This window comes from Kogia breviceps, chromosome 4, assembly GCF_026419965.1.
Source record: "Kogia breviceps isolate mKogBre1 chromosome 4, mKogBre1 haplotype 1, whole genome shotgun sequence".
NCBI classification, from domain to species: domain Eukaryota; kingdom Metazoa; phylum Chordata; class Mammalia; order Artiodactyla; family Physeteridae; genus Kogia; species Kogia breviceps.
The window spans coordinates 76017502-76036251 of NC_081313.1; the positions used below are offsets into that span (position 1 = coordinate 76017502).

General features: G+C 37.7%; 1 protein-coding gene across 13 annotated transcripts in view; it reads right to left on the reverse strand.

Annotated features, from left to right (window-relative positions):
• Window positions 1-18750, reverse strand: part of MCTP1 (multiple C2 and transmembrane domain containing 1) — a 540048-nt gene that overhangs the window by 11126 nt on the left and 510172 nt on the right. For all 13 annotated transcript variants that reach the window (XM_067031360.1, XM_067031359.1, XM_067031357.1 and 10 more), the window contains 2 exons: window positions 8383-8492; window positions 4065-4174 (listed from right to left, as the gene is read on the reverse strand). In XM_067031360.1, coding sequence (XP_066887461.1) covers window positions 4065-4174; window positions 8383-8492 — 220 coding nt within the window. The remainder of the gene's footprint in view (window positions 1-4064; window positions 4175-8382; window positions 8493-18750) is intronic.

Here is an 18750-nt window from a genome sequence, read left to right on the forward strand (position 1 = left end):
ATCCCTTTCAAAATTCCAATGGCATTTTTAACAGAAATAGAAACAATCTCAAAATTTGTATGGAACCACAAAAGACCCTGAATTACAAAGCAATACTAAAACAGAAGAACAAACCTGGAGCCATCGTGCTCCCTGATTTCAAACTATATTACAAACCTATAATAATTAAAACTATGGTATTGGCATAAAAACAGATGACATAGGTCAATGGAAGAGAATAGAGAGCCCAGAAATAAGCCCATATATATATGGTCAATTAATTTTTTTTTATAAATTTATTTTTGGCTGCATTGGGTCTTCGTTGCTGTGCATGGGCTTTCTCAATTTGTAGTGAGCAGGGGCTATTCTCATTACAGTGTGTGGGCTTCTCATTGCACTGGCTTTTCTTGTTGTGGAGCACAGGCTCTAGGCATGCGGGTTCTAGAGCGCAGGCTCAGTAGTTGTGGTGCACGGGCTTAGTTGCTGCATGGCATGTGGGATCTTCCCGGACCAGGGCTCAAACCTGTGTCCCCTGCATTGGCAGGTGGATTCTTAACACTGTGCCACCAGGGAAGTCCCTGGTCAATTAATTTACAACAAAGGAGCCAAGCATATACAATGGGGAAAGGACAGTCTCCTCATTAAATGATGTTGGGAAAATTGGACTGGCACAAGCAAAAGAATGAAGCTGGACCACTATCTTTTACCACTTCCAAAAATTATTACTCAAAACGGACTAAATCTTGAATGTAAGACCTGAAACCACGAAACTCCTAGAAGAAACTATAGGTGATAACAAAAGTAAAAAGTGGGACTGCATCAAACTAAAAACTTCTGCACAGCAAAGAAAACCATCAACAAAATGAAAAGGCAACCTACAGAATGGGAGAAAATATTTGCAAATCATATCTGATAAGGGGCTAATATCCAGAATATATTAAAAACTTATACAACTCAATTGTCAAAAACAATTTAAAAATGGGCAGAGGATCTGAATAGACATTTTTCCAAAGACGACAGATGGCCAACGGATACATGAAAAGATGCTCAATATCACTAATCATCAGGAAAATGCAAATCCAAACCACAATGAGATATCACCTCACACCTGTCAGAATGGCTGTATCATCAAAAAGTCTGTAAATAACAAATGTTGGGGAGGGTGTGGAGAAAAGGGACCCCTTGTGAACTACTGGTGGGAATGTAAATCGGCACAACCACTATGGAAAAAGGTATGGAGGTTCCTCAAAAAATTAAAAATAAAACTACCACTATGATCCTGTAATTTCACTTCTGGGTATTTATCTGAAGAAAACAAAAACACTAATTCAAAAATACATGTGCACCCCCATGTTCATTCAGCATTATTTATAATAGCAAAGACATGGAAACAACCTAAGTGTCCATTGATGGATGAATGGGTAAAGAAGTTGTGGTATGTATATATATATATATATATATATATATATATATATATATATATATATATATACACAATGGAATATTATTCAGCCATTAAAAAGTTTGAAATCTTTCCATTTGTGATAACATGCATTGACCTCAAGGGCATTCATTATACTAAGTGAAATACATCAGACAGAGAAAGACACATACTGCATATGATTTCACTTATATGTGGAATCCTTAAAAAAAACAAAAACAAAAATCAAGCTCATAGATACAGAGAACAGCCTGGTGGTTACCGGAGGTGGAGGAGTGGGAGGTGGGTGAGGGAGTCAAAAGGTACAAGTTTCCAGCAATAAAATGCCATGGGGATCTAATGTGCAACATGGTGACTAAAGTTAATAATACTATATTGCACATTTGAAAGTGGCTAAAAGAGATCTTAAAAGTTCTCATCACAAGAAAGAAAATATGTTTCCATTTCTACATTTCTGGCATTGAGATTTTTAGAAACCAATTTTCCTTTTAAATTATTAAGAAATTTAAATTTAAGGCTTGCAAAAGATGCTACTATGATTGACTTACTGGGTTCACTTCTTGGATTAAAATGGCCAAGAAACATTAAAAATGAGCCATACCTACCCATGCTAAATTATTCAACAGTGAATCCTCTGTGCTACCTGAAGAGCAAATGTGGATGAGGGTCAAATACAGATGAATTTGGAGCTATTATACAAAAAACAAAACCTCCAAATTTAATGAGGTAGAAATGTCAAAATAATGTATACAACTGGAAGTACCTATTCTACATATTCTATGGAATAATGTAGAATTTCAATTGGATAAGTCTACTGTTTTAAATTTATATTGCACTTAATAAATTACCAAGCATATTCACATAAAAATACATAAATAAACAGCTTTTTATGAAATCAGAGTGGTAAAAACTGGGTCACAAACTGGAGCATCTTGGCTCTTCTTCAGGGAGTTCAGCAGAATAAAATAATGCAATTATGATTTGGTCCCTGTCTCCCCATGTGACACTCATGTCTTAAATTTCTATTTAATATTTCAGCAATCACCTACCACTAAAGGAATACTGTTCTTTGTTTTATTTTATTTGATGAAACAAGAGACCCAAACACATTCTCTGCAAATTACGTTTAAGACAGCTTGCCAGTGAGGCCAACCCAGATTACACAGCCAGATGTCTGCCGTGGACTCCAGTTTCTGAGAACCTGGGGAAAGGAAACCCGAAGTTCCCCACCTATCACAACTGAGATGGCAGGTCTGACCCTAAGTAGGTTAGAGGTAATAAACTGCCACACCTAACGCCCTACCTTAATTCCTTCAATAAAACAGCACCTGTTTTAAATATCAGAGGAAGGAATGAAAGAACATACAATAGCGACGCAAGAACATGGTGGAAATGCCTCTTCCCTTGTATAGTGAAAGTACTGTCTTAGTTGAAACAGTTTCTTTAAATTCTAGAAATTAAGGCAGGAAAACATAATCACCCTTCCCTTCACCCTCCACTCCCTACCCAAGATGTAAAGGTAATGACAGTGATGATAAGGGGCAAGAGGGCTTGCTCAAGATATGACAAGATATGCCAAAAAGAATAGCGAGGTAAGGATTTTTAAACTGGAGGGCTTGAAGACATCAGACCTTTTTTCATTTTATTCCAGCATATTTCTTTAAAAGCCTTAAAAAGAAAAGAACAAAACATTCCTTTTCATCTTTTTGCTTTCAATGTAAGCACATGTGTTCTGAAATTAAAACCCATTTTGGTTCTTTGCATTTTGTATAAGTTTAGCAGTCTCGGGTGTATGCAGGCCAGGGGCAAGTGGAGAATTCTACTCCTACCCAGTCTTGTTTATATATATATATATATATATATATATATATATATATATATAAAATTAATATAGTTTTATGTGTCAGTTGATCTTGGAGACTGAAAATTGAGTTTTTCCGAACAAAGAATTGTGTCAGATAAGAGAAAGAAAGAAAAAACAAAAACAAAAAAACCCAAACTATGAAGAATGCTGAAAGTACCACCTAAGTATAGTCTACGTACATAGGAACTGTTAGCATGAAGCATAATTGCATTAGAAATTAGGACCCCCAAATATCACCTTTAAAGTGGGTTTTTACAGAAGCATTCTTGTTTAGCACACATAAAGCAGGTTTTTTTTGTTCCCAAGCAGCCTGCCAATGCCAAGGACCCTTTTCCTGCTTCCTTAAAGGTGACCTCTTAAACAGGCAGCCATATATAGTACCATGTTTACAGACATTTCCGTAAGATAAAGTACCACAGCACAAAAGCATATTGTCCTAAATGCACCATATGGATCAAAAATGCCTCTGTTTATGTATAAATGGTGGAAATAAATCAGAGTGATATCTAGACAAAGCTACACTTTGATGTATGAAGAATCTGCACAACTACATGTTTATAGTATGATGGAGCCTATGGTGCCAGATAAGAAAAATGCATTTGCAGATAGACCTAAATCTTTATACTCTTGTGATTTTTAACTGACCTGTCTCTTTTCATCATGGAGTAGCTTCATGACCATAAATATAGGCAACTACTGACAGTATAACTCATCCCTTAAAAATAGTTTGTTCTTAGCAGCTATGACAGTTAAAAAAAAAAAAAAAAAGGCTTTACTTACCCCAGACAAGGACAATGTATCTCAGTGGAATGAAGTACAGGATGACTGTGAACGCACAGAGGGCTACAATGGCCAGCCAGCTTAAGAATGGGATGGTCCAGTTGAAAGTACTGAATGAGAAATTAATACATCAGCAATCTGAGCACTTCATACTTTTTTCAAACAAAGATGAAAATAAATGATTCTGATTCAAAATCTGGACTAAGGATCTAGTAAATACTGTATTTCTCTCTGGGATAGATGCCAATTGTAATAGGCTATCAGAAGATACAGGTTAGTCAAAATCTGCTCAACTTCATGAACACAGGGCCCAGGTAAAGGGTGTTGACACCAACCTCTCCAGATTGTCCCAGGTGACTTAAGGGTCTAAAGTCGTCACACTACTTGGGTGACTCCCCATGGTTTAAAAATCTTTTTCTACTTCTACAACTAGTACTGAATCTTGTTTTCTCCAAATTTTCATAGAGGAGAATGCCCCTGGACCTACCATTCTTTCTTCTATGAACTCTCACACAGGATTAACCACACTGGAAATAACATGTTGCCAACGATTGTCCATAGATCTAAATCTTACACGGTTGTGTAAATCCTCAGAACTTTAGAAATCCTTAGAGGAATACTCACTTCCCACTTCAGTTATGTTTCAAATGGAATTAGAAGTCAGGAAGGGGGAGTTTTGTAAAAATTCACCTGCCATCATAGCCCTCTTCCCAGAAATACATAGATAATTAAGAAATAAAGTCAACATTACCTACTATTCTGCCTACCTTGTTGATAGTGAAGTAGAACATGGCACATGATAGATTTGTTGGGAAGACCAAAAAGGGAGTATAAGCTGGAAAAGGGTGGATTATAACAGGGCCTGGCTGATGACTCTGCAGTGTTTCCACACTGCTGGTGACTAATAATGTAGAGGGTCAGGGAAGGAAGCAAGACGGAGTACTGACAATGATATAACATTAGAACAAAGAACAAAAATGGGATCAATGAACAGAAGGACAGGAAGTTACAAAAGAGACAGTACTAAGATGGGAAGGACTTTAATGAGACAAAAAGAAAGAAAGATCAAGACAGAAGGCAAATGGAACGTGGAAAGACTGGGATATCTTTAGGCTTTTTGTGTAGAACATCTATTGTGAGTCTGGTAGTTTCTAAGAGAGAGTGACAAAATTATAAAGTAAACAGAACCGTTCCATGGAGCCTTTGAGGTTGGGTATATAACCATATCTCCATTTATAGGCATACCATTGCCTTGAAGTTCAGCCTCCCAAGAGGAACTAACACATCTTGCTGAGTGACTCTTTAGCATAATTTAATGAAAAAAACAAACAAACAAACAAACAAACAAGGTAGTAAATCTGTGTTCAAAGCCTAGATTCTGCTATGTGACCTTAGGTGGTAAACCTCTCTAAGCGTCAACCTTCTCAGTTATAAAATGGGGACAGCTTTTATTGTATCCAGGAAGACTGGTAGTGATGGCAACATGTTTATGTGAATCAAGATGAAGTTATTAGAGCCACTCAACTCTAGGAGTCTAAAGTATGGCATTCTTAGCAAGCAGTGAGAAGGGCCCCAAGACACTTCAAGAAAATATGAAATTGTACATGATGTGGATAAATGTCAGTGTTTTTTATTTCTTCTAATTTCCCAGTAAGGATGCTATGCTCACTTGGGCTGGGTTTTTCCAGGGAAGTTTTTGATCCAATAAAGGACGTTTCTCAAGAGATTTTCTCATGTACTGCCCTTCAGCCTAACACTTAAGAGTTATTCATTAGCTTTGTGGCATATGGCTTGCTTTTTGTCTCTCTAGGTCAAATTCCTAAAAATGTTTTTTTTCTAGTAAAAAAGCCAAAGTTGGATCAATCTGGTTGTCTTGTTTTTAGTAACTCTTGGGGTCTGCTTTGCTGTCGTGTTTTTGTATCTCCTATGGCCAGAGTGGGTCCTATAACTGTCACCAGGCGAAGAATCATGCCTTCCCTCCTTCACTGACACCTGTAGTTCCCTTGCTTCTGCCCGCTTGTGGAGAGAACAGAAGGCTGAGGGTCTGTTTGCTCTCCTGTGGCTCAGCTCAGAGCCATCCATCACACCCCTCCATGTGTGAGGGCACTGGCTCTTCACGCAGAAAACCCTCCTTCTGGGCAGCCTCACTGAAGCGTGCCCTGTGTTCTTAACTCCTCTTGGAAGGAAAAATGACAAGGAATACCAGTGTACTAATGTCAGGGGGAAAAAAAAGACTGCCCTTTTCTTTTTCCACAGTGCATTATGGAATCTATATCTAGAATATGATCTTAAGAGATGCAATTCAAGAACGTTCTGGAATGATTTAGTAACAAGATGTGGTAATTATGGAGGCTTTCATTTTGTACTTAAAGATTGCTCTGTATCTGCTTTCTGGATAGATCCATTTTATCCCGCGTGACCCCAGGGGAGTTTCTCTCTTATAGTATTCGAAAGATTACTATGCTGAAAAGATAGCTCCTACAAGACTCACTAGATCCTATGCGGTGTTCCTGTACCTCAGCCTATACCTGCACCTCTGTCTATACCTTGGAAAGTTCACAAAATCCAGTTTTCCCCAAGGCTGGTCCACAGCCAGGATCTGGTCATTTCCTTCAACTGGCCATGGTCTTTTCCAGCCAAGCACCTGTCTGAGTCTCCTAACACCCAGAGTTACAAAGAAGCCTCTCCCCTTCAGGCATTCACAATCCTGACCTTAGAGTTGATCCAGGGTCTTCTGATATAAATGAGATGTTTCTGTCAGGTAATCAATATACAGTGTACCTCAGAGAAAGGACAATACTCAATAGGGAAATGCCCCATTTAGGACTTCACACTCTGCTTCTGCAGATAGGTTGTGAAGAACAAGGAAACATTCTTAGAGATGTAAATAACATGGAGAAGAAGAAGAAAAGAGAAAAGATGTGGAAATCAGTCTTTAGAAGTCTGATACTGAATGTTGCTTAGAGGCACATTTGGGAGTGAGAGGGAGGCTGTTCTGTCTAATATGATACAAGAAAGTGGAAACTCAGCACCTATGCATATGTGGAAATGTGTTAAACAAAAAATTATACAAAATAAAATGCATTATGCCTTGAAACATGAAAGGCACCAGATGAATGACTCACACCTTTAGTTTAAATAATTTACTCCTTTCAATTTCTATGTATGCCCAAGGATCCAAATCTGCAGAACACTTTTGGTTATGAATAATAAACAATGAATAGATATCTAAAACTAGGAAAATGTAGGCTTATCCAGATATACAGCACCCCTTCTTGAACATATCATTTAGAAATCATTATGTAGGCCAATTTTCACATAGTTTAGTAGGTACGGGGCCTTAGTATATTTTTTTACTAATAACAAATTATAAATCCACCTTACCTTTTTTTATTTTATTTTATTTATTTATTTTTTTTGCGGTACACGGGCCTCTCACTGTTGTGGCCTCTCCTGTTGCAGGCTCCGGACGCGCAGGCTCAGCGGCCATGGCTCACGGGCCCAGCCGCTCCGCGGCATGTGGGATCTTCCCGGACCGGGGCACAAACCCGCGTCCCCTGCATCGGCAGGCGGACTCTCAACCACTGTACCACCAGGGAAGGCCCACCTTACCATTTTTTGGTAATAATTTTTTGGTAAATAATTAAACAGTTGTTTTTAAAAAATATATTAAGAAATAAAACTATTTGAAGTAAAATGCAAGTAATATGTTTCTTAATTTTACATCAGCTCTTAATGAAGCTCTATTTCCTTGTTTAAAAAATTGTTTTAAATTATAAAAATTATGTATATTTTCTAAATGACAAAGCATTAGTTTATTTCATCTATAATTATGATCTCAGCTATTTAAATATACAAAATTGAAAGCATATTTTTGCAGGGTGCTATATATAGTATGATACTTTTAAATTTAACTTTATTGATGAAATCATAACTCGACCAATAATAAAATGCAGGTGTGTCTTGATTACCTGAAATCCTCATTTAACTTGGTTTATTTTTTTTCTATCACAATTTCATATTCTGTGTAAGAACAAAGTCTCACTGTGAAAATGTGCTAAAATTTAGGACGGTGTTATTTCTTCAAAGCTACAAGTATGACTTCTTTCCAACCAATATGTTCTAAATTTCAAGGAGGAAAATTGACAGAACTTTCATAAAACCAAAGACTGGCAGAAACAAAGTAAATAATGATAAAACTGAGCAACAGATCACCCAGGAGTGTCCCCTGCCAGGAAGAATGTGGCATTTCACCCTCTGAGAAACAAATGGACACTGTCCCACAGAAGACCAGGGCTCCCATGTCAGCATCACTCACTTCTTTATCCTTTCGCCAAAGGAAGCAACTTCATCTAGGATGTTCTGGACACTGATACATACTTCCTGGATGGCATAGATTTTGTTCATAAATCCCTTTTTTTCGCTGTCCTAAAATACAATAAAAGAGAGATTCTATATGAGTAAAGGTATCCTGGAGGGCCTGAATTCTTTTAATTGTCCCACTCTTACATTTTTAAACTTAAATGAACTTCATTTTTACATATATATAAATGGATACGTGAAGCGCTTGAAATTTTTAGGATATGAAAGGAGGTGGAGGAGGAAGAGTACTCAGCATTATGGACCTGTGCTAGTACAAAGGCTGCAAAGCACAAGACTCAGATTCTGTCGCTCTTGCCCTGGCGAACAGAGACATTTCAGCCAGGGGGAGGGGAGGTATAAAGAGATCAGGTCTCAGAATGACCAAATGCGGAATCTGTGCTGACCCTGGACCTACCATGACGCGATACTTAGCAAACCCAGTTTCTTGGCCCCAGCAGCCATCCACCTAAGTTTGGTCTTGGGTCCAGATATTTTAATAGAAGGGAATGCTGGGTGCAAATGAGAAGACCTGTGAGCCATGAAAACTGCAAAAAAATTTTTAAATAAAAAAATAACAAGGTCAACTGAAATCCAGTAAGTGGCCACTTCTAGACAGCACCTTAGGTAGATCAGATACACAGCCTGGCCCCACCTCTTATGAATAATAGTCACATACTTCATGCTCTATTAATCAGGGTTCTAACTAAACACACACACCCCCACTTTGTACTTAATTCTTCATTTTAAAACTTGTGCTAGATTTAAGCAAAGCTCGTGTGTGCTCCAGGGAATGGATGGGTGAGGACTGAGCATAAAGCGCCCAGAGAGTGGTGTGAGCCTGGGAGAAATGGGCACATTTTGTAATTTTAGACCCAGAGGAAGAAACAGTGGTGCCCTTTCACGATAGAAAATTCTGCTTAGTAGCCTGGCATCACAGGCACTTGCCTAGGCTGTTTGGTGGAGACCATCCAACCCATGACTCCATTCCTCCATGCCAGCTTGAATCTCTATGGAAATGTAGATCCAATTTCATTACTTTAACTTCTTTTGAACACTTGTGCACTGTGCCAGAACACTTGAGACCTCATGTGGCAGTCAGTGCTTGCTGAAAGCAGCCAGGAAGCTAGAATAATAATGTCGTCATGTTGCACATTTACATACTGACTTTCATTTTAGAAGAGTCTAAAGCACTTTGCACTGTGAACACTTGGCTGGGGCTGGCATCCTGCCACCTTAGAAACTGAGGGCAAGCGAATGACAGGTGTGTGGGCAGCCTCCAAGGACAACAGGGTACAGTGGAACTGAGGACATGGATGCCAGTTTTATAACATGATCTTTAGATACCAGTTACTTAGAGCCCTCATTTTAAATTTAATTCCCATGGGAGATATTGTCTACATTATTCATCTCACTTATACCAAAACGGACTGTAAGGCAATGAGGTAGATGAAATGCATAAGGCTCAGAGTACAGAGAACAATTAGACACTCTCCGAGTGCCCACTGTCTTCAAAAGTTGCCCTTCACTTGTCATTACAGAACATGGGTGCATCAATTTCTTGTCCTTTTACCCTCCCCGGTAATAAAATAAAATGCACTCATTTCACCTATGTAATTGTACGTTTTACAATAAAACGGATAACCAGTGGCTCCTTCTAGTTCTTTTCATAATTACAAAATTGGTCTGCTCTAATAATCTCCATGGCCTTCAATGTTCTCTCTCAAGCACCAGCTAAGTTCATTTTGTCTATGAATTAAAGTGCTCTTACAAAGTATTTTTCTACATGCAGAATAAATCAAGTTGGAGACAAAGCATGCAGATTATACAATGAAAGTTCACTGAGAATAATATCTTACCAGTTTGAAATTATGAGGTGAAAAATATTTCTTTCACAATAGCAATAAAATATATAAAACACTTAGCCATACCTTAACAAGAAATGTATATAATCTATATTAAGAAATTAGAGATACTATGTTTCTGCATTGGAATACTGAATATTAAAAGAATGTATTCTTTATTTTTTTCAGTTGAACATAAAGGTTTAATGCAATGTCAAGCAAATCCTAATGTGTTTGGAGTGGAGTGAAATGGGGAGAACTTGATCAAGTGTTTTTAAAATTTATTTGGAAGAATAAATGAATACCTATAGCCAAGTATTGTTTGCAAAAGAGAAATAATGAGAAAGCATTTATTGTACCAGATATTTAAGTAATTAAAATATGAAAGATGAGCATTGAAAGAGAGATCATTGTATGATGAAGCACCATCATAAATCTATCATAAAGAAGGAAGTATTATGTTACTGGGTAATTGTTTTAACTATTTGGGGAAAATTATATTAAATTCTGCCTTAATAAATTCTCAAACCTATTTGTGATAGCTCAAATCTACCCCAGCATCTACCTCAAACTGAGGTATCCCAAATATATACTATATTAATTTTAAAGCAAAAAGCTAAAAATGAATTATAAAAACAGAAAAAGATAGGTAATTTATTTACTGACCTTGGAATAGGAAAGAACTTTCTGAACATACAAGCAGTAAAGAAAATCACAAAGAAAACTAACTGGTAGCAAAAGTTACATAACATTAAAAACTTATATCAAAAGTTATCATAAATTTAAAAGGCTAAGTGGGAAAAAAATTGCAACAAATATGACAAATGAAGGGATGGGATTACCAATATAGTCAATGAACATCTGAAACAATTTTCATTGCAGTTTTGTTTATAATAACAAAAAGAAAAATCACTAACATGTTGGGTAGAATTAATTATGTTACATACAAATGATAGACTATTAGGAAATCACAAAATATTGATTAAAGACAGTGAAAATGCTTATGATCTAATAGAAACTGAAAAGAATGGGAAGTAAATGTGATATGGAGTATAATTCTAACTTTTTTTTTTTTTTCGGTATGTGGGCCTCTCACTGTTGTGGCCTCTCCCGTTGCGGAGCACAGGCTCCGGACGCGCAGGCGCAGCGGCCATGGCTCACGGGCTCAGCTGCTCCGCGGCATGTGGGACCTTCCCGGACCGGGGCAGGAACCCGTGTCTCCTGCATCAGCAGGCGGATTCTCAACCACTGCGCCACCAGGGAAGCCCTCTAACTTATTTTTGAAATGAGTAGGATGGAAATAGATGAAGGGAATGTGTCAAAATATTAAAGGTAATGGATGTTTACCTTCTTCATACCTTCCTGTAATATTCAAATTCTTTGCAATTATTATATTTTACTTTGATAATCAGAATAATCCCCTGATTTTCTCCAATATCATTATTAAAGTAACATGGATAGAAGACATAAATGAATCAGTATTCACTGGGCATGATTTTACATGGTTTATCTATTTTTTCTTAATGTATTTTTTTGTATTCTAAATTATTTTTAGAAAGAAGTAGAATGTAAATAGATACTCATTAAGCACCATAAAGTGCTTTTCACACAGCTCATTCAATCCTCACAATCACCCTACAACACAGATATTTTTCTCCACTTTACGGGAGAGAAAACTGAGGCTCACGGAAAAGTGACAGTGCTTGGATTAGGATTACAGCCAGCCAACTCCAGAATCTGTCCTCTGCACGATATACCATGTGACCTTCCCACTCTACCCAGGAAGATTTCAGTTTCTACCCAGGATCCCTGTGAGATAAACAAGAAGAAAAGACTTGCAAACATTTAGAAATTTATTATCGTAAACGCCATGATCAGCAAGAAAATGAAATCCGGAAAGTTGATTCAAAAATGGGAAGTGGGGGGCTTCCCTGGTGGCACAGTGGTTGAGAATCTGCCTGCCAATTCAGGGGACACTGGTTCGATCCCTGGTCTGGGAGGATCCCACATGCCGCGGAGCAACTGGGCCCGTGAGCCACAACTACTGAGCCTGCGCATCTGGAGCCTGTGCTCCGCAACAAGAGAGGCCGCGACAGTGAGAGGCCCGCACACTGCGATGAAGAGCGGCCCCCACTCGCCACAACTGGAGAAAAACCCTTGCACAGAAACGAAGACCCAACACAGCCAAAACTAAATAAATAAATTAATTTTTTAAAAAAGGGGGGGAAGTGGAAGATGTGTTGGAAACCACCAGATTTAATGTTAATAATGCCATGTGCAAATATTAAATATGAGATCTTCACTAGTAACGTGTCATTTCAGGCATCTACAAAGACTATTTTTAGTAGATTCTTTAAATCCAAGTACTGATGTTGATTACTGGCTAAAGAGTTTTTAGAAATCTGCTCACTTTTAATTTTCTTTCATCTGCACTCCCACCCTGCACCCACTCCCCTCACCCCGGGCCACCAAAGTCCAAAATAAAACAGTCTGGAGTGTTGGCAAAGTTTTCAAGTGCTTTGGGATAAAATTTTTATCTTAAAATCTCTTTCATCAAATTCTATATTCCTCCACTGTGGTCTCCAACCAATGAAGTAATTACTCTTTATATACAGTATATGACCCCAAACTGCAGTGGGTAGTGGAATTTCTCTGTGTTGCATTCCAATACTTCACACTTTTTTCACTAATCTTCAATACTTTATTAGTAGAGAATAAATTGGTATATTTCTTTTATTGTCGTTTTTGCTTTCCTTTATAAACCAGCTTGGATGAAAGAAATATCATAGGGTAGTTCATCATCCAAAGGCTTGGTAGTGACAGTGGTTTTTTTAATGCATAATGAAGGTTTCTTTTGAAGATGTAAAAAGAAAATTACCCATAAAGAAGAACTATAACTATAAATCTGAAAATGTGAGATTTATATTGCACAAGTTTTTCTAATAATTCCATATAATTTCTTAAAATCTTGTTATTTTAAATAGTCCACAAAATATCAATAACTGCACACTTGAAATACAGTGATTCTTTCATATCACCTATTTTACTATCCTGTATCACAACAGAAAGTTAACTAGATTTTTCCAAAGAAATATCTACTTCCTAGCTGTGAGATGTTCAGGAAACTCTTAAAGACGTGAAGGATCAATATACACTCCTTACATATTTGGAGAATCCTGTTCATTGACTTTCAAACCAAAATGACAAGTGCTCCCATTCACTGATTCGATTCCAAATGGGAAAGAAGCCAACGTGATAGGTGTCAGGGTACGTGTACTGTGGGGTTGGGGTCTTCGTGCATCCAGCTGCATCCTGCCACAGTCACTGATGCCAAAGAGGTCAGTGTCAGCCCCGCTGACATCATAGAAAATGAATCTCTTGGACACCTGTGCTGTATCCATCACAGCAGGTATACAGAACATGTTTGCTCAAAATATTGATGTTACAAAATTAACGTTATTTCACTTTCTTTCTAGGTTGAGAGTGTCTTAAGAGTGTTAAGGGAGAGGGCTATTAAGTCTTACATCAGGATGAGCATAAAACGGAACTGTCCCAGGAAACCAGAGCATATGTTCACCTTACTGAGGATTTCACAGAAGAGGCATGCAAATGTGCACCCCAAAGAGCTAATCTGGATCATAACTCTGCTTTTCCTTTAAAGTCCTGCTGTGTAACCTCTGGCAAAGGGGAACAGTGAGACTGATATCTGCTATGAGACATAACTGTTCTAGTTTACTGTTGACTACAGCTCTTCTGTGAGCAAACTGAACCTCACAGAGCACAAAGTGTACATTGTGTTTGGAATATGTTTAGGGTTCACGTGATTTATTTTTTATGCTAAAGATGGTTTTGGTGCACAGCTTTCTTACTTCACTCAGTAAAATGCCCTGCAAAACAGACTTCCTCTCCGATCTATGCTTTTAACCTATGGAAATAGTAGACATGAGGTATAGATTGAATAAAGCCACACAAAGTAGTGAAATGTTTTCTCTGTGCCAATATTCCTTCTTTTTCAGATACAGAAAACTACCCTTCAGCCTGAAATCTAGAGCACTGAAATTCTCCCAGAGAGCAACTTAACAGACTCTTGACTACTGAATCTTATCTCAGTGTCTTACAGTTTTTATGATAGCAAATCTTACCCAGGTTACTGGGTGCCTTGGCTCTTTTCCTGATATTAACCTTGAAAATAGGAACCCCCCATTGAAACATTAAAGGATTCTGAGATATGGTTAAGGTTAACAAGACAGATGGAGACCATTTAAGACAGTATATTTTCTCTTAAAAAGTAAAACATTTCTCAAAAACATTTACATTTCAGGGTTATAAAGACGACTAAGTTAAATAAGATAAGCCATGTAGAGCTCTTAGTACAATGCCTGGTACAAATAACTATTAGTATTAGTAGTAGTAGTAGTAGTAATAAAACTATGTATACAATTCCTTATTAAGAGAATTCAAATTATTTTTGTCTATTTTTGCTCATATTAAAAACAAAATTTTGAAATATTAGAGAGAATTTCTAAATATATGAAACCTTTTAGGCATGTTTAGTTTTACCCCAGATGACTTAGTGTTAACTTGTCAGCTTCCATTTTAGAAAATGGTATTAGATTCTTTATAATGTTACATTGAGAAGACTTTTTTTCCCCTTCTGCTGCCTCTACACATTTTTTAATCCAGAATGAGTATTTACCTCATCTTAATTTTTTGCTTCCTCTGTTCAAGGTACTAAGCTTTTCAGTACTCATTTTCTACAGTACAATTTTTAATCACATTTAGTTGCGCCTTGCCCCATTAATTTAATGTTATGTTTTTTGCATGTAACTTTAAAGGTGATTGTAAAATAACAAAAATTTGGAAAGAGATATCCCCTGGGCTAGGCAATGTAAACAACAGGCATTTAAAAATGGCAGCTGGCAATCTTAAGGTTATGATGAAAGCCAGGAAAGAAAGAATGGAAGGAAAGGAAGGGAAAAGAAAGGGAGGAAAGAAGGAAGAAAGGAAGGAAGGAAGAGAGAGAGAGAGAGAAAGAGAAAGGGAAAGGAAGAGGAAGGGAGGGAGGGAGGGAGGAAGGGGAAGGAAAAGAAAGAAAGAAGGGAAGGAAGGGAGGAAGGAGATAAAAGGAAGAAAGAGCAAAAAGAGAGAGGAGGAAACTGAGGGAAAGAGAAAGTGGAAGGGGGAGAGGAAAACCTGAAGAGGAGACACCCCATGGGATGGAAGGAGGAAGGGGAGAAGATGGAGAGAATCTGAGAGGTGAATAAGAGGAAGGGAAGGAACATATCTTCTATCAGATACGAAAATGACTTGAAGCCAAGGCAAAAAATAAAACTTGTTGACTACTCATGTTAAGTTCTAATTAAGCAAAAATAATTATTTGTAAAAGGCTATACATAAAATGTTAAATTTCCATTAAATATAAATGTAGATTAACCTTACAGAAAGCACCCAGGGGATGCAGATGTACCTGTTGTCAGGAGGGAGAGCTCCCTGGAGCTAAATATCTTGCTTGACAAAGCCCTCATCATGTAGACCCTAAGGGACTTGCCTATCTCCCTCTTCCTAATGATTTAAGAAAACTCCTTATAACTACCCTGATAGTTCTTGAAAGCTCTTGCAAGATTAGGACTATATATCAGTATCAAAACCTTTGACTTAATCTCCTTGCCAGCAGGCAGGAAGTACGCTTTCCAGAGAGCATTTCCACAGATGATCCCCTCTCAAGGCTTTCTGTCCCAGGAGAAACTCTGCTTCCAGATGGACTCTCAAGGGCAAGGGCCAGAAGGCCTGGATCTGGGCTAACCTTGATGGAAGCCACACCAGAAGCTGTGAGGCTGCTGTTCCCAAGTAACCAGACAGGAAAATAAGTGACAAAGTAGACTTCCACCCGGGACAGTAGAATACAAGTGTTGAGATAAAAATTCTGTAAAGTCAAAATGAACACATTGTGGAAAGGTTTAGAGAACGTGAAAGCACACTCAGGGTTATGGTGGCCTACAACAAAGTTACTGCTTGTCCTTAGATCCCATTTGAAAAAAAAAAAAAAAAGGTTAACTAAGTTATGTCCTAAACTCCCTTCTGGTGACAAATTAGCAGGTTTACAGAGAAGATAACAAGGGTGTGTAACAGCCTCTGCTGCTGGTAGCCATTTGAAAGCTTACTTGAGGACATTGATGGTGGATGGATGGACTTTCTCCTGCCCTTTCTATGGGGTCAGTACTGTAAGCCTGAGTGAGAATAGGGAACAGAAGCACTGGCTTGTTTCTGAATCCAAACAGCAATGCCAGGAGAGGTCTTCTTTATCCCAATTTCTAATGAGAAAGTTGGGTGTACGCGTGTGTGTTTTTAAAACCCTCTTTTGAAATCATTTGTATCATTTCCAAATGTGTTTGTAAATCTGATTAGAGTTCAAATGCACAGCTGAGAGGGCAACTGAGTTTAGAGAAGGCTGTGAGCCTTCTGGACGACCACAGTCTTAGAGGATGACTAGATTTCTGACTAACTGGCTCTGTGGCTAAGCCTGGTTCAGATCCCACCTCCATAATTGCCTTAACTGTGTGGTTTTGACCAATGTACTTATCTTCATCTGTAAAATGGGGGTAATAATGGAAACTACCTCAGTGATGGTTATAAAATTAAATGAGTTTAATCCATTTAAAAGCATTTACCCCAAATGTCTAGAACATAGGAAGTGCTCAGTACGTATTAGGCATTAATGTTATCAACAATTTGAAGAGACTGAAAAGGAAGTACAAAAAAACTTAAATGCTAAATTTATTAAATCTCTATAAAGATGACAGAGTTTTCTCCCTTATTATTTATGATATATCTAAGGAATAGTGTGTTTATATAATTTCTTTGTCATCTAATACAATCAGATTATCTCACACGTATCATTTTACACGATCCTTGCAATGGTCACACAAAGGTAACGGGATTATTCTCATTCGCTAATGAGCAAACCAAAGACCAGATGCCTCTCATTCCAACTCAAACTTCTACCCCAACCTATGCTCACTCTCCTTCGGTGCCTCCAGCCATATCTGTTGTCATCTGAGATATGGGATTTGAAAAATCAGGAGTAAATTCACCTGTTTACAATATGCCCTGCATCCTGAAAGTTGCACACTCTCTAAGGCCAAAGCTCATGCAAAGCACACACCTTTTTCTCCGGTGATTTTTCTGTCGGCACTTACGCAGGTAACACCTCCCATTAGAATCAGTGACTTGTTCTTCAACAAGGCTCATGGCTGAATCAAGGCCAGAATTTATTATTTTATCTTAAACAGCACGAGCTTTGTTGCTAATCTACTTACTAAAGTAGTTTTTAAAAAAATTCCTTTTACTCCAAAAAGCATGTACACGAAGGTGTGGAACCTTCAAGGATGTTTTCTTCAATAGATTTGTTATGAAAATCATTCACCTTGTAGAGGACTTTATAAAGCATTTTTAACTTATCTTCCCACTTGGATGGCAGGGTCAGGTGGTTTTGCCATTTTATGGATAAGGAAAGTGAGGTTTGGAGAAGTTAGGATCTCATTACTCTAGTTAGAAAGAGTTCCTGGGACTTTAACCCAGGTCTTATAACTGAAACTGGGCTCCTTTCAGGTCACTGTCAAAAAGCCATCAAGTCACATATGGTATTTCTTCACTACATTGTTTTATTTTATTTTATTTTTTTTTCACTACATTGTTTTAGATATTTAAACTTGGCTCTTCCCAAAAACTAATCTTGAGTTTAATCAAATTGTCTGAGCAAAGAATCATATTAGTATTATAAAAGCTATGCTCTTTGTGACATCTCCAAGACTGAGTAAGGATTGCTTTGTGAAATCCGGAGGCTATTTTTCTTTACAAATATTTTACAGGACGAACTTGTACCTTTCTGAAAAAGCACATCTGTTGCAAATTACTCCCTTACAGAAAGAGAGAGAATCACCATCCTTTCTTCCCATCTGAGCTTAAAAGAGATTTGTTGACATATTCTAAGGCCGGCATAGACAAAACAGCACAGGAAAGAGGAGGCGGTCAGCAGGACCAGGACTTGGCTTTGCTTAAACTAATTCCACATGCCCCATGAACCATTAGCTGTTTTTTATTTCCTGCTCTAAAGATCAGTAGTGAAAATAATCTGGGGTAGGGAAAAGCTGCACTTATTATTTTTTTTCCCCCAACAAGATGCTGTGTTAGCAAATAGAACATATGAGCCACCTTCAGCAAACCAAGGTCTTTAATAATCCATTTTTCAAACACTACCGGTATTTCCGTTCCAAACAGAGATGGACTGTGACTGGAATCAATTTCATCATTTGTATGGTTACAATTGCCAAGTTTCTGGAAATAATCGCCATTTAAATATTGGATAATTTTTTTTTTTTACATGAAGCCAACAACAGTTTTATTGCGATTTAATTTCTGTGATTTGTTTGTTTGCTGTTAAGTTTTCAGTGTTCTGAGTGCGTGATGTTTGAGAATAGGGAAAC